The sequence below is a fragment of the Gymnoscopelus braueri genome (assembly GCF_963280865.1).
Source record: "Gymnoscopelus braueri genome assembly, chromosome: 16".
In the NCBI taxonomy this organism is placed as follows: Eukaryota; Metazoa; Chordata; class Actinopteri; order Myctophiformes; family Myctophidae; genus Gymnoscopelus; species Gymnoscopelus braueri.
In genome coordinates, this window is record NC_137616.1 from 27,692,607 (window position 1) to 27,706,657 (window position 14,051).

General features: G+C 42.5%; 1 protein-coding gene across 1 annotated transcript in view; it reads left to right on the forward strand.

The window, feature by feature from the left end:
- Positions 1–14,051, forward strand: part of stxbp5a (syntaxin binding protein 5a (tomosyn)) — a 129,766-nt gene that overhangs the window by 56,958 nt on the left and 58,757 nt on the right. The window contains exon 5 of the mRNA XM_080452457.1: positions 11,609–11,743. Within this exon, the coding sequence (XP_080308583.1) occupies positions 11,609–11,743 (135 nt within the window). The remainder of the gene's footprint in view (positions 1–11,608; positions 11,744–14,051) is intronic.

The window sequence follows — 14,051 nt, forward strand, 5'->3', positions numbered from 1 at the left end:
GCTATGAGCTTGTATATCTGCTATTTTTGAATAGCCCAAAAAATCTAAAGTGACACAGATGCGTTCCCGGTCTTAATGGGTTAATAATGACTCATGCAGAGACACGCGGGTCGATTGTGTGTCTGTCTGTGAGAGCGATATAGAAGAGAGATGGTGGTTCTCTGGCTTCCCTGATGAGGACACTTGTCTCCTTTTGCTTGCTCTGTTTTCCTTCCTCTCTCCTTTTTCCTTTTTTTTTAGCTCCCTTGCTTAGCATCCCCCTTTTTCCTCGTGCCCCCTTTCTCTCATAACAGTATGTTATGTCTTCAGGCAACATACATGGGCAATTTTGTCAACATAGACATAGCCCTCAATGGTTTTGTTCCTCAAACTCAAAGTCTGTTTGATTTTATACCATTCACCCATCCCCACAAATTCTGCAGCTTGTATCCAGTGTTGCCAGGTCTGCTTATTGTAATTTCCCCCAAGATTTTATTTGAAAATAGCAGATCTACAAGCACACAACGCGTCGCATCGCGACGCGTTGTGTGCTTGTAGATCTGCTATTTTCGATCTGCTATTTTCGAATAGCTGATGTATGTTTAAAGTGCTCATGTGGCCCATAGTCGCTTCTTTTGGGCTTGTTTTCCTAGACCTGGTTGCTTGTTTCTGTCGCAGAATCTGGCAACACTGCTTGTATCTCCCATCCGCGTTACAGTTCGACCTGATTCGCATTGACATTATTTGATTAGCGTCAGGCAGGCATAGTGTATTTGATGAATGATTAACCCTCATTCAACTTGGCGAATGGACTAAAAATACATTCTTATTCACAACAACAGCCTGGGGGAACAACAGGGAGCTGCCCAGTGCTACCACAGTGTTATACTGTTGGCCACAGAGCAATTCCAATGGAATATTATGCCCCCATCCAGGTTTTCCCAGCTGGAACTGGTATTCAAACTGTCAGCCTTGTGGTCACAAGTAGCCTAGCCTCGATCTCCAGGCTTTTATTTTTTAGCTTTGCTAAAAAATAAAAGCCTGGACCAGCCTGTTGACGTTCATGGAATAGGAAGTGTTTCATTTCCCCCAACCAACCAGAGTGCAGTGGGCTTCGCTCCAAACGTTGTGACGTCAGGGCTCTCAATGCTACACATTGGGGGAGGAGGAGGGGCGTGGGGCGGGGCGGGGGCTGACGGACAGATTGATGAACCAATGGGATCCGGAATTTTTTTTCTTTTTGAACCCGCCCCTCTATGCCAGATATGAGACATGCTAGGGCAGTCTACAAGTAGCCTAGTGGTCACAATAATAACTCTGAGATTAATGCAAATGAACCAAATGGACCCTACAGATCAACTTTGGTTCCAAATGTATACGTACACTCTCAGAGTTACAAATGGATAAATTAACACACTGCGTGTGTCCACAGACTCCACGCCACTTTGACTAGTTAGGCAATTCATTATTTGAGCGCAAACACAAGCGCACAGTGCTACTGCATGGTGTTAAAGTTGTACAATGCAGGTTCACAAATAACGATTTTTAGCAACCTCTGCTGGTCACTACCGTCACTGCATACAATTTTCCTTAGTCCTCGATTACCCAGAATTCCATTTGTTTTCACCGGAAGCCGGAAGCGTTTCAAAAAGCGTTCTTTTAATTGTTTTATACTATCTACGGATCGTTTCTCTTAGCCAGTGGAGCATTAGTTACCATGAGCTGTGTTTTCTTTTTCTGTTGTTTTTCGATATTCCAATCCTACATTCTCTTAAAATCAGCGTGAGGTTCCTTTTTGTTATTAGCGCGGTAGTTCCTGGCCAAACAGGAAACCGGTGCGGTAGTTCCTGGCCAAACAGGAAACTGGTGCATTTTCCGGCCGGATGACGTCATTTTCGCGGGAGAGTCTCCCCCGACACCGTTCAATAGAAAATATATAAATAAAAGGCTTTCGGGGGTGAAATTCATGGAGTGGGTGTTGTGAAACATTTGCCACTCACAAAAGATATACAATTTAACTTTAGTTTTTGTTTTAAAGTTACCTAGTATTACTTTAACGCTTTTTGGTTGGGTTTTTGCCGTTACATTAATTCAACCAATCAGTGTCGGGGTCCCTTTGCCTTTTAGGAACAGCTGTGCCTTCAGCATAGCACAAATTGTATTTAAGGAAAAACTGCTTTCCACCATAATGGGAGCGTTATTATTAATGTGATATAAGGATGTCAGAAGACACGAGGGAAACAAAATATCACATAGAAAAGAGTAGGTGTCCAACAGTTGCCATGCTGCTGCCGTCAGAATCACCGTAGCCTAAAATCTCTTCATGCCCAAGAGATGTGATATCTTGACATTATCAGTTTAATATTCACGTGCTCATTCTCAGTAGTTTTTTTAAACTGCATATTAAAGCTCTCGGAGTCGGAAGCCCATTTGGACATTGATGATGACCTTACTGTAGCTACAGAGACAGATAACAAGGTATGACAGACAGACAAGATAAGGAATATCTGGATGATGGATTCACAACATAAGCAGACATTGTGAGTTCGAATCTCAGACTGAGAAGTCTCTTGGTTTAAAAAATGATGTTTTTATTCTAAGTTTGCTCTAATCTTAACCCATTAAGACCGGGAATGCATTTGTGTCATTTTAGATTTCTTTGGGCTATTCAAAAATAGCAGATATACAAGCTCATAGCACGGCACCGAGTGCCGCGCTATGAGCTTGTAGATCTGCTATTTTTGAAAAATCGTGAACAAAGATATATTTTTTTTTTTTCAAAAAACTGTTAGGATTTAGAAAACATTTTAAGAATCGGACTCAGGTCTTAATGGGTTAAACTGAAGAGCACGCAGTAGAACTAGCTGAGGATGAACCGCGGTGGTGGTACAGTGGTAAGATACGTGCCCTATGAAGCAGAGATTGCGAGTTTGAAACTCGGACGAGAAGTATCTTGGTTCAAAAAAGGATGTTTTTTTTTCTAAGTTTGTGCCTGGGTCTTATCTTTCACTGAAGAGCACGCAATAGAAGTAGTTGAGTATGAGCCACCTGGGATGCTGCTTGGACGGCAGCCACCATCCGAGCTTCAGCCCACCAACTCAATTTGATTACAAAAAAATGTACATGTCATTCAGAATAACATTGACATTATCCACAAAAATGCGCCAGAGTACATGAGCTTTTGAGTAGATATGGTTAAGAACGCTAATGATTGTAATACAAGAGCAATGTCAAGGTTAGTTCCTTTAGTGCAGAGTAAAGTGGCTTGAAATTCATTTTTCATACAGCGATTTCATTATGGAACAAATTGTTCCATAATTAATGGTAGATTGTTCCGAACACCAAACAAAGTTAATCGAAGGACAGGCTTTGTGGGCAGAACTAATGATGAACTTGAAGTAATAAGTGCAATACATGTGAGTACATGTAGACTGTTATAAATTAGTGCTTGTTTAATGTATTTTGTTTTGTTTAATTAGGTTATAGGTGAATTGGTGTTATTCTAAGTGATACTAGAGGTTTTTGTTTATTAATTTATTTATTTCCATGTGTTTTTAATGTTTGTCTGTGTTTCACCGAGGACCACTGTTTGAATCCTAATAATATCAATCAATCAATTCTGCAGAAAGACCTGGTTAGCTTATGTTCTATAGCCAGGGCCCAGGGGTGCACATAACTGGTGCGCAGGTGCGCATGCGCACCCAAAATAAATAATGCGCGGCACATCAGACGACGCGATGCGCTTTTGCGTACTGTACCAACAGCTGGGACAGGAATTTCCAAGCTTTTATTTTTTAGCAAAACTAAAAAATAAAAGCCTGGAGATCGAGGCTAGGAATTTACTTCCTGAAGCCACACTCACACTCACGCTAAAGCACGCGTCGGCCCCATGTACAGCCATTAGGCGCAGGGGGAGGGGACGCATGCTGCACGTGATTGTGTGAGTGTTGCCTCGCATCCTGACACACAGACACGCAAAATATGCTGCGAACGTCCCAATCTGGCGGATAAAAGCAGCGCAGCGCAGGGCACCAACCTTGGGGGGTTCACCAAACGGCGTGAAAAAAAAAACGGCGAAAAACGGCGGAATTTGGAAGCAGAGCGTCCTTTTTTCTCGCACAGCACTGACTGTTTTGAGATACTTTGTTTATTTGCTTCAGTAATGACTATATGACCTGTGAGTATGTAAAAATCTGGCAGTGAAAGCATCGTTCATAGGGTAGCGAAAACCACTGAAAACACAAATCTCGTCAGACTCGTCAGTGGCAGGCTGCACCTTGGCAGAATCTGACGAGTTCCCTCGTCAGTGGCAGGCAAAGAGTTAATGTCAGCTGGTTAGGGTAGAAACACTGGGCGAAAACCCAGCTCCAAACACGCAAACCTTCTTGTTTTTAAGAGAGTGTTACAAGCTGCTATATCCTCACCCTGTCTCTTAATTTGGTGAAAACATTTACCAGATTATTGAATTTATAACCAACAATTAAACATCACTGTTTTCCCCTGTTTCTCTCACTCTCAGACTGTCTCTCTTAATCCTTTTTTAGTCCCACCCCCTCTTAGGACCTGGTAGATTGACTATAGTTGATTGACACCCGGCTCCCCAGGGTCATTGTGTGAGCTTGGTGTAAGTGTAACATGTATAACGTACCATTGTGAATCTTAGCGGGCCTTAACGTTAAGCCAACTGGTTAGTGCTGCTGGCTGTGATATGAGAGACCTGGGTTCTAATCCCAGCGACTGCATTCTCTTTGTTGTTTGATGCTAGGTTAAGAGTTTAAACACTACATTTGAAATGTAATGTGTCAAATCAAATAAAACAATTTGTATCTTTCCTCTCTTTCATCCTTTTTTGTCTCTCACTGTATGTCTCTCACTCATTTGTGAGAGACATACAGTACGGCCGCAGGCCAGAGACTGTTTTCGTCCCTGTCCGTCAGTCTGTGTGTCCTTGTATCTGTGAGCAGCTAATCTCCGGCACGCTAGACCAATCGGCGTGAGACTTTGCATGCATACTCCCGTAAGGCCAAGGAAGAACCCCATCGGCCTGTTATAGCGCCACCAGGGGGCTGTTTTTTGTAAAACAATCTTTCTTTATATTACTCGTACAGATTTTGTCCAAACCTCACACAAATCGGTGCACATTGTCTCTATATAGTCATGTGATCAAGACGTATCTGTCAGATTTCTCATATTTCATCCTGATTGGCTACGATTGGCTTCCAAAGTTTGCAGGAGTGGTCATGAACGCAGCTTCCAATTGCCGTGAAACTTTACAAGTACATTCCGACTGGGCTAAGGAAATTGTTCAAATCGGCCTCATGGTGGCGCTACAACAGTCCACTTCATGTTTTGGCCTATAACTCTTGAAACGTACGTTGTACAATCAAAAGACTTCTTTAATCTTTCTTTGCTGCAAACCTGTTGAAGTGTGAAAGGAGAAATGGCGACTTCCTATGGTGCTGATTCCCACTCGTTCTGAATGAGTCATTGTCTCTAGCCTTAGCAGTGAGTGTGTGGGGGAGACTGTCATCTCGAAGCCAATGTGTTTGGCCCCGAGCCTGCAGCCTGCTACCTTTGTGTGTCGTGACCACTCGAGGCTGGGTGATTTCTGAGAAACATCTTCACCAAGAGACAGGTGCACGCATCCCGAGTTTGCACATGCAGCACGCATGGACGCGCTCACGCACGTACAGTATGCGCGCGTGCACGCACAATTTAACTATGCCCCTTAAAATGGCTCTCCAGTTATGCTAACAATAACACATAAAAGTATTTACATACGTCAACTCACACTCATGCTGAGTCGGGCAAAACATTTTATCTCCATATTTCATCTTGTTATGTTTCTTAATACATTTATGCCATATTGTATATGATGCAAGACGTTGTGATCTCATAGATCCGCAATTTTTGCTATTTTTGAAATAATTTAGAAAATAATGATGTGCCCAAAATAGGAATGCCAGGTTGAACGTGGTAAAGCGTGTCTGTGGGTTTTATAAATATGTAACCGGTGAAAACTGGTGAAATACTTTGAATCCATTGGAACACAGGTTCTTTCCTGAAAAGTGACCTTTTTTACATACATACCTAAGTTTTCCAGTGAGGATATACACAACTAAACTGTGTGTGTACTTACAGTACACACACAGATATGAGCATCCATGTGTACACCATCCCACCCTCACATGCATGGACACACACACATCTGCAACATTAAGTTAATTACTTTCCACCTATTGGAGATAATGGTGCTTCTCGTCAACTTATCTTGTTAAATGTGTGTGTGTGTGCGTGTGCGTGTGCGTGTGCGTGTGCGTGTGCGTGTGTGTGCGTGCGTGCGTGCGTGCGTGTGTGCACTGTACAGTATGTGGTAGGTGTGTGTGTGCTTATGGAGTGGAGAGATGGTAGTTGTGTGGCATGTTGTGCTTGTGTTCTTACTGTATGTGCATGTTCTCTCGTGATGGCGTACATTTGGACTACATTTATTTCATTGGATTAAATACAATTCAAGCCCCCTGACGCGTCTCCTCCAAACGTCTCCTCCCCTATTTATATCCTACTGCAGAGCAGTGGGCAACAGAGACAAGTAGCGTGTGTGTGTGCTCACTGTATGTGTGTGTTTCTATCTCCTCAGACAGTATAGGAGCGACCACTCTTACTGCCCTGCAGCAGTAGGTGTGAGCACTGTGTGAGATAGAGATAGAGGCATACACACACACACACACACACACACACACACACACACGGGGAGAGTATGTGAGAATGGATAGAAATGTGCGAGCGGGGAAATAGTATACATACGAGACTCTGAAAGAACGTTTCTGCTTGTGTGATTTTTTTCCCCCCCTACCCTCTGTGTCGTGTACACACAGTAAAATGATCGGTGTTCTTTTATCCATGTGTAACTCTAAGGGTGTACAAATGTAAAGGTCCATCTGACTACATTGGTTCACTCTCAAAGTTAAAATGAACACTGAGAATGTGTGTGTTCGTGTCTCCGATCCAAACCACCTTCTTTTGGCTGCCCTGCAAGTAGGGGTGTGCCGATATATCGTCCCGCGATATATCGCGATACGTTTTCGTGACGATATGTATCGTTTTGGGGGAAAAAAATATCGTTTTTTTTTTTTTTTTTTTACTATAATAATAATCAGGCATGCAAAAAGCCCCGAGGTGAAAAGGGTGACAACATGTTGTTTTTTTTCGGGTCAGGTGTCACACTATTGCCCTATTTGGATTCAAAACGGCTATTGTAGCTGAAAAGCTACAAGTTTGCATGTCTGAATAATGCAAAAACAGAATTATTTGTTTGCATTTGCTTTTTTTCTCCCCCATATATTTTCATAATAAAAAAGTGCGTATCGAAATCGTATCGAAGTTGTGAGCCCAATATCGTATCGTATCGTTTCTTGAAATTAGTGTATCGGCACACCCCTACCTGCAAGACATGCTGAAGCCAGACCTAATCCGATAGTCAGCCTTGCTGCGCTCAAAGGCAGGTTCACATGGTTCTTTAGAAGTGAGGTGCTGACTAGCACTGTGTCCTGTACGCCCCTATAGCATGTCCAACGACACCTTTTCTTTGTTCAGCTACAGTACAGCCCCAACTAGTACTAGTCAGCAGATTTATTGGCAAAGTGAATGGCTTGACTGTTAACGTATATATATCGTCACTGTCGGGGAGAAACCTTGTATGTCCAAAACTGTTCATTTTTTGAGCGGTGCAACCGCTCCTATAAGAGGGTTTAGGACCCATCCGTGGTGAAGGTTTTTCTTTCCGTCGTGAAAATGTGTCTTTCGCTGTGACGCCATGCTGTGGAAAACACGCCCATAGGCTAAGCTTTGCAGGACGTGCTGTGATTGGCTAGCGAGACACATGATGAAATTAACTTCAAACTTCGCAGACGCGCTGTGATTGGCTAGCGAGACGCATGATGAAATTAATAAAAATGTAAGCACGTCACTTCGCAGGACGTGCTGTGATTGGCTACCGAGATGCATGATGAAATTAATAACTCATAAATACAGTAGCACTTCACACTGGGTGTGATTTTTATTATCTTAAAAACATATAGCCGATCTACAAGCTCACAACGCGTCGTGATGTGACACGTCGTGGGCTTGTAGATCTGCTATTCTCACTACTTTTGTGTGACACTATTGTATGATGAAGTTAGAGTGTTCATTTACTAAATGAAACAAACAGTTGAAAAATGGAGATACAAGGTTTCTGCCCGACAGCAACGATATCTTATATATGCCATTTCGTAATGGAATCACCTGCCAACAGAGATATATTCTTATCGTAGTAAAATTGCTTTTATAGAGAAAATTAAGAACCATTTGATGACAGGACAGTGACGTTTTTGTTTGTTTGTTTTGCTTATTTAAAGTTAAAGCACCTTTTCAAAAATGTTGACAAACCTCGTCTTACGGGGGTCCCTGGCACAACATATTTTTCAAATGGTGGTCTGCGGCCAAATAAATATTGGGGTTCCTTGCCATGAAAATGTTGTAGAACCATTGAGCTACTGTACTAAGTTATTGTAAGGCCTGGCTCGCTCGTGAACAAAAAAGAGGAAGACACGGTTGTTTTAACACATTGCGTGCCAATCGCGTAGATCTACGCGAACCTAAATAATTGCGCTGCGTGCCAGTGGCGTAGATCTACGCGAAGTGGTCTTTTTTTTTTTTTTTTTTCGCGCAGGTTCACATTTCATTGTAGGCCTCCCTCGCAGTGACACATTTCATTGTAGCACACCCGGATATGGAAATATCCGTATCCGGAGATTTTCGTTCTAAATCTTCCCCTAATCCGCCATTATCTCGGTTGTTGTTTTTCTCCTCGCTGATCGCTGTTTAACATAAACCGCGACAACTGCAAAATGGAATGTCGCCGATTGAAACGGTCTTCTCTGGGCCACTCACACAGCTACCCTGTGTGTCTACAAACAGTTTAACGCGCGATCTTAAGGTATTTAGCGAGGTCTGTGGCGACGTGAAAAAAACTAAAAAACAACAATAAATCGCTGGCACTGGTGAGTACATTATGATATTAAACTCTGGCGTGGAATGTGTTAAAAGTGAAACATAAATTTACTCAAACATGCAACAAATATTAGTATGTGGTGTGTTAATCAGTGGAGCCAGTAGTGTCTACAATGTATGGATATGTGGTGTTGTATGGTGTAGATTAAATTTAACCAAGGAACAAAACTAGAGAAAACCCAGCACTGCTATCATCTGGGGGAGGAAGAGAAGTAATGAAGGTGATCAACTGGGCTCCTTTTAAAGAAGTATTTGGGTGTTCCCAATCCCACCTGATTGGAAGGAACCCTAATGCCCAGGACCTGTGAGAAGACACACTGACAGACAGGGGAAAACACAAACAACACAAGGGGCTGTGACACTATCGTATTGCTGCAAGATAATATAACAACAACAATACTAATATTTAGATTAATTATTGTTTATTCTTAATGAGTCCATGTCCTAACCATGAGATGAACAAGGCAGTTCTGTAAAGTCAGACAGATACCACCACCACTCCACCAGCTGAGTCATCCTTGCTGTGTCCTTCACTCTGTGTGGATGTTGTTTACCCCGTTGATCAGGCACAGGTGTGTGTTTTATGCGTAGACCCTCTGTTCGTAATGCACAGAGCCATAGCTCTCGAACCGTTGTGCTGATTCTAGACAGTGGTGGAAAAAGTTCTCAAATGTTTTACTTAAGTAAAAGTATCAATACTGCAATGTAGAAGTGCTCCGTTACAAGTAAAAGTCCGGAATTAAAAATTGACTTGAGTAAAAGTACAAAAGTATTGGTATCAAAACGTGTATGTAAAAATAACCAAAAGTAAAAGTACAAAAACGTTTGAAAATAGCAGATCTACAAGCTTGCGACGCGTTGTGAGCTTGTAGATCGGCTATTTTCAAATAGCCTAGGTATAACATGGGGCTAAAGTGGTTAACGTATGTTTTATAGTATAATAATGTATATCTACAAAGTAACTCGTAACTAACGTTTTAAAATAATTGTAGTGGAGTAAAAGTACAATATTTGCCTCTTGAGATGTAGTGGAGTAGAAGTAAAAGTATTGGAAATTGGAAATACTCAAGTAAAGTACAAATACTCAAAATTGTATTTAAGTAACAGTACTTAAGTGAATGTACCTCGTTACTTTCCACCACTGATTCTAGAGATGACTTTGAAGTGACCTTGAAGTAGTCATGACTCATGACTTCAAAGGTTGTGGATAATTACGGATGGATGAATGGTTGGGTGGACGGATGGATGGATGAAAGAGAAGCTCAGCTGATGAGAAAAGGATGAGATGATGAATGGACCGACACGGCTTAAGGAGGGAGAGAGTTTATGACCCCCTCATTAAACCTCTCTGTCTCAAGGATGGATGGAAGGATGGAAGGAAGGACAGGAGGGAGCGTGATGAAAGAGGAGAGTTATGTGAGCAGTCACTACAGTATGTCCCTCAGGTTGCAAGGTTTTTGGAGAGAAGGTTGAGACTTGAGTGAATGAAACCTCTCTAGATTCTGACCTGACTCCTACTACTACCTCAGCTACTTCCACATTTAATCCAAACCATTGAATAAATCTCAGCGTTATGCATAATTTGACTCTGTAATGATGATTATGTCAAGAGCGATGTTTGAGTAGCCTGCCCTGGATTTACTCTTGCCCCCCCTCCCCCCATCTCCCTTTCTCGCACACTTTTTCTGTCCATTTTCAGTCGTCTCTCTAGCAGTGGTGTAAAGTGACTAAGTACATTTACTCAAGTACTGTACTTAAAGGGATATTTCACTTTAAAAAAAACTTTTGGTCATTTTATCATCTACTCAGGCCTTTGTGAGCCCCCCAGACAGGTTTTAAGTTGCTCGATTCAGTATTTATATATTTGATATTCATTTTATCAGACACGCCCCCTTCCTGTACAAACCGATTGTAACGTGTTTTCATTTTTTTTATTGTATTTTATTTTTAAAATTTTCCCAAAAAAATATTTAAAATAAGTGAAAAAGGCAATTGAAAAAACACGGCCCCCTCGCGAATTAGAGGGGCAGGGTGAGTCACCAGAACCAAGGACGGGTGTTTTTGATGAATCTAACATGGTTAAAATGGAGTTTGAAGTTACAATGGGTTTGTATAGGAGGGGGGCGTGTCTGATAAAATGAATATCAAATATATAAATACTGAATCGAGCAACTTAAAAACTGTCTGGGGGGCTCACAAAGGCCTGAGTAGATGATAAAATGACCAAAGGTTTTTTTGAAAGTGAAATATCCCTTTAAGTACAATTTTGCGGTATTTTGCGTTATGAGCTTGTAGATCTGCTATTTTCATTTTTGTTTTAGTACTTTTACTTTTGGTACTTTAAGTATATTTTGATGCCAATACTTTTGTACTTTTACTCACGTAACATTTTGAAAACAGGCCTTTTACTTGTAACAGAGTATTTTTGTAACTTGTAACAGAGTATTTTTATATTGTGGCATTGATACTTTTACTTAAGTAAAACATGTGAGTACTTCTTCTTCCACCACTGCTCTCTAGTCTAGTCTAACCCACTTATCCTCCCTCTCTCTCTCTCTCTCTCTCTCTCTCTCTCCAGGATAACCTTCTGCCATCTGCCCTTCCAGAGCAAGTGGTTGTACATCGGCACGGAACGGGGGAACATCCACATCGTCAACGTGGAGTCCTTCACGCTCTCAGGCTACGTCATCATGTGGAACAAAGCCATTGAACTGTGAGTTGTTGCCTCGCCGCACCCCACCCACCCAGGCACCCACCTGTCCCCCCGATGTCGTCAACAGCCACACTAAAATGCCCCGCAGTGGCGCTTTGCCCGCAGTGGCGCTTTTGGCCGTATACTGTACAGCTGTATCGTATTGTCCATTCCTGTGCCATACGGAAGATCATGGCTTCATTCCTGGATGCGTTTGCAGCCATTTTTGGTCTTACGTCATGCTCGGTGCACTGAGTATGATGTAATAACAGAAAAGGTCACACAGAATTAATCCCCGACAACAGCCAGTGTGTGTCTACCCCGCATACTCATTGCCGCTTCGGATTAACCCATTCAGACCGGGAAAGCATCTGACTGTCATTTTTTTTATTTCTTTTGGCTATTCAAAAATAGCAGATATACAAGCTCATAGCGCGGCACCGAGTGCCGCGCTATGAACTTGTAGATCTGCTATTTTTCGAAAAATCGTGAAAATCTTTGAATATATATATTTTCAAGCAAACATTTGTAACTCAAATCTTTGCTTCTGGGGGTCCCTGGAACAACATATTTTACAAATGTATAAACAATATATATTCAAAGCTTTTCACATATGTATATATATTTTTCTCCAAAAATAGCAGATCTACAAGCGAGTGCCACACTACAAGCTTGTATATCTGCTATTTTTGAATAGCCAAAGAAATAAAAAAAATGACACACAGATACGTTCCGGTCTAAATGGATTAAAGCTGTCGGCTAAATGGCTCAAAATGATTCATCGAGTGACCCCCCCCACCCACCGGGGTGACAATCAGACTGACCCCCCCCCCCCCCCCCCCCCGTATTTGTCCTTTTGTCGAGACCACCTCTGCAGCACGTCAGAACACAAGGTCTCGTAAGAATCATCTCACGCAAGCATTTGCAAAGGGGATGAGAGCGATTTGTGACGGTGAATCATAACTCTACGTGTCAGATGGCCATTGTACTGTAGTTGAAAGCTAATGAGATTAGAGAGAATCATTAGTCAGTTCGTCACTTCTCTCTCTCTGCACGGCGTCTTTGACTCCAGGTAATAACGACTTCCTCTGGAGTCTGGACCCCCGTTTGGTTGGATGTGTCAGAGTTTGACGGCCTCCGTTTTTGGTGCCCTACTGTCGTGACTTAAATTATTCACTGGAGCATTTTGCTGCACTCTTCCCGCGGCAGCGTGTGTGTGTGTGTTGAGCGAGCGAGACAGAGAGGAGGGGGGGGGGGGGGGTTGGAACAGGTGTCTGCCGAGATCAGTGTACACGGTACACACAGACGTCTGGTCTTGACAGGGCTGGAGGAGGAAAGAAAACTGAGAGAGAGAGAAGGAGAGAGTGCGTGCGTGCGTGAGAGAGGAAGGGGAGGGAGCCAGGGGGGAAGGCAGAAGGCGACTACTGTGAGGATGAAGGAGGAGGAGAGGAGGAGGAGAGAGGAGGAAGAGAACAGAATGACAGAGAGCAGAGAGCTTTTTTGCCGAAGGAAGAAACCTGCATGCACCGAGGAGTAGTGATAAAAGTGATGCAGAGTGATGACAGGAAGTAAACGCAGGTATACCAGGGAGAAGCATGGAGAGGCTTCCAGTTAAGCCTAAATTGGAGGGACAAGAAAGGGATGCGGGAATGGTCCAAGCAGATGAGAGAAGTGGGGATGGAGTAACAATGATGAAGAGGCAAGTCCCAGAAAGAGAATGGCTTTGACTACTACCAGTAGTGGACAGTCAGTAACTTATATAAAAGTGAAACTACGTGTACGCACATCCCCACTAGGCCAAGGAAGAAATGCCACCCTACATTTTTGGCGCTGTAACAGGCAGATTCACGTTTTGGCCTATAACTCTTGAACTGTATAGGCCAAAACGTGAATCTGCCTGTTACAGCGCCACCATGAGGCTGATTTGAAAAATGTAGGGTGGCATTTCTTTCATTTTCTCTCCACTTCTAAGCTAAAAACCAGCTGTAAAAACCTGTATTTTATTTTATTTCATTGGACTAATGAAAGAATAAACCTTGGAGATGCCACCTAGACTGGAACACGAGTCTTTCAGATCGGATGGATTGAAATGGGGTGAGTACGGCTTTCTGTCCGTGCGTAATACGTGGCCGTCCTCGGCCGATGTTTCCTTTTCGCTTGATATCGTTTGATGGACAGACAATACAATCATGACTGATACACCTAATGAAAATAGACACTTCACAGATTATAGAGAACTTTAAATTATAACAATCAGTTGAGAATTTTCTGAGCGCGGTAGTTAAACTGCCAGTGTCCTTACAACCTAATATTTCTTTTTGCACTTAAG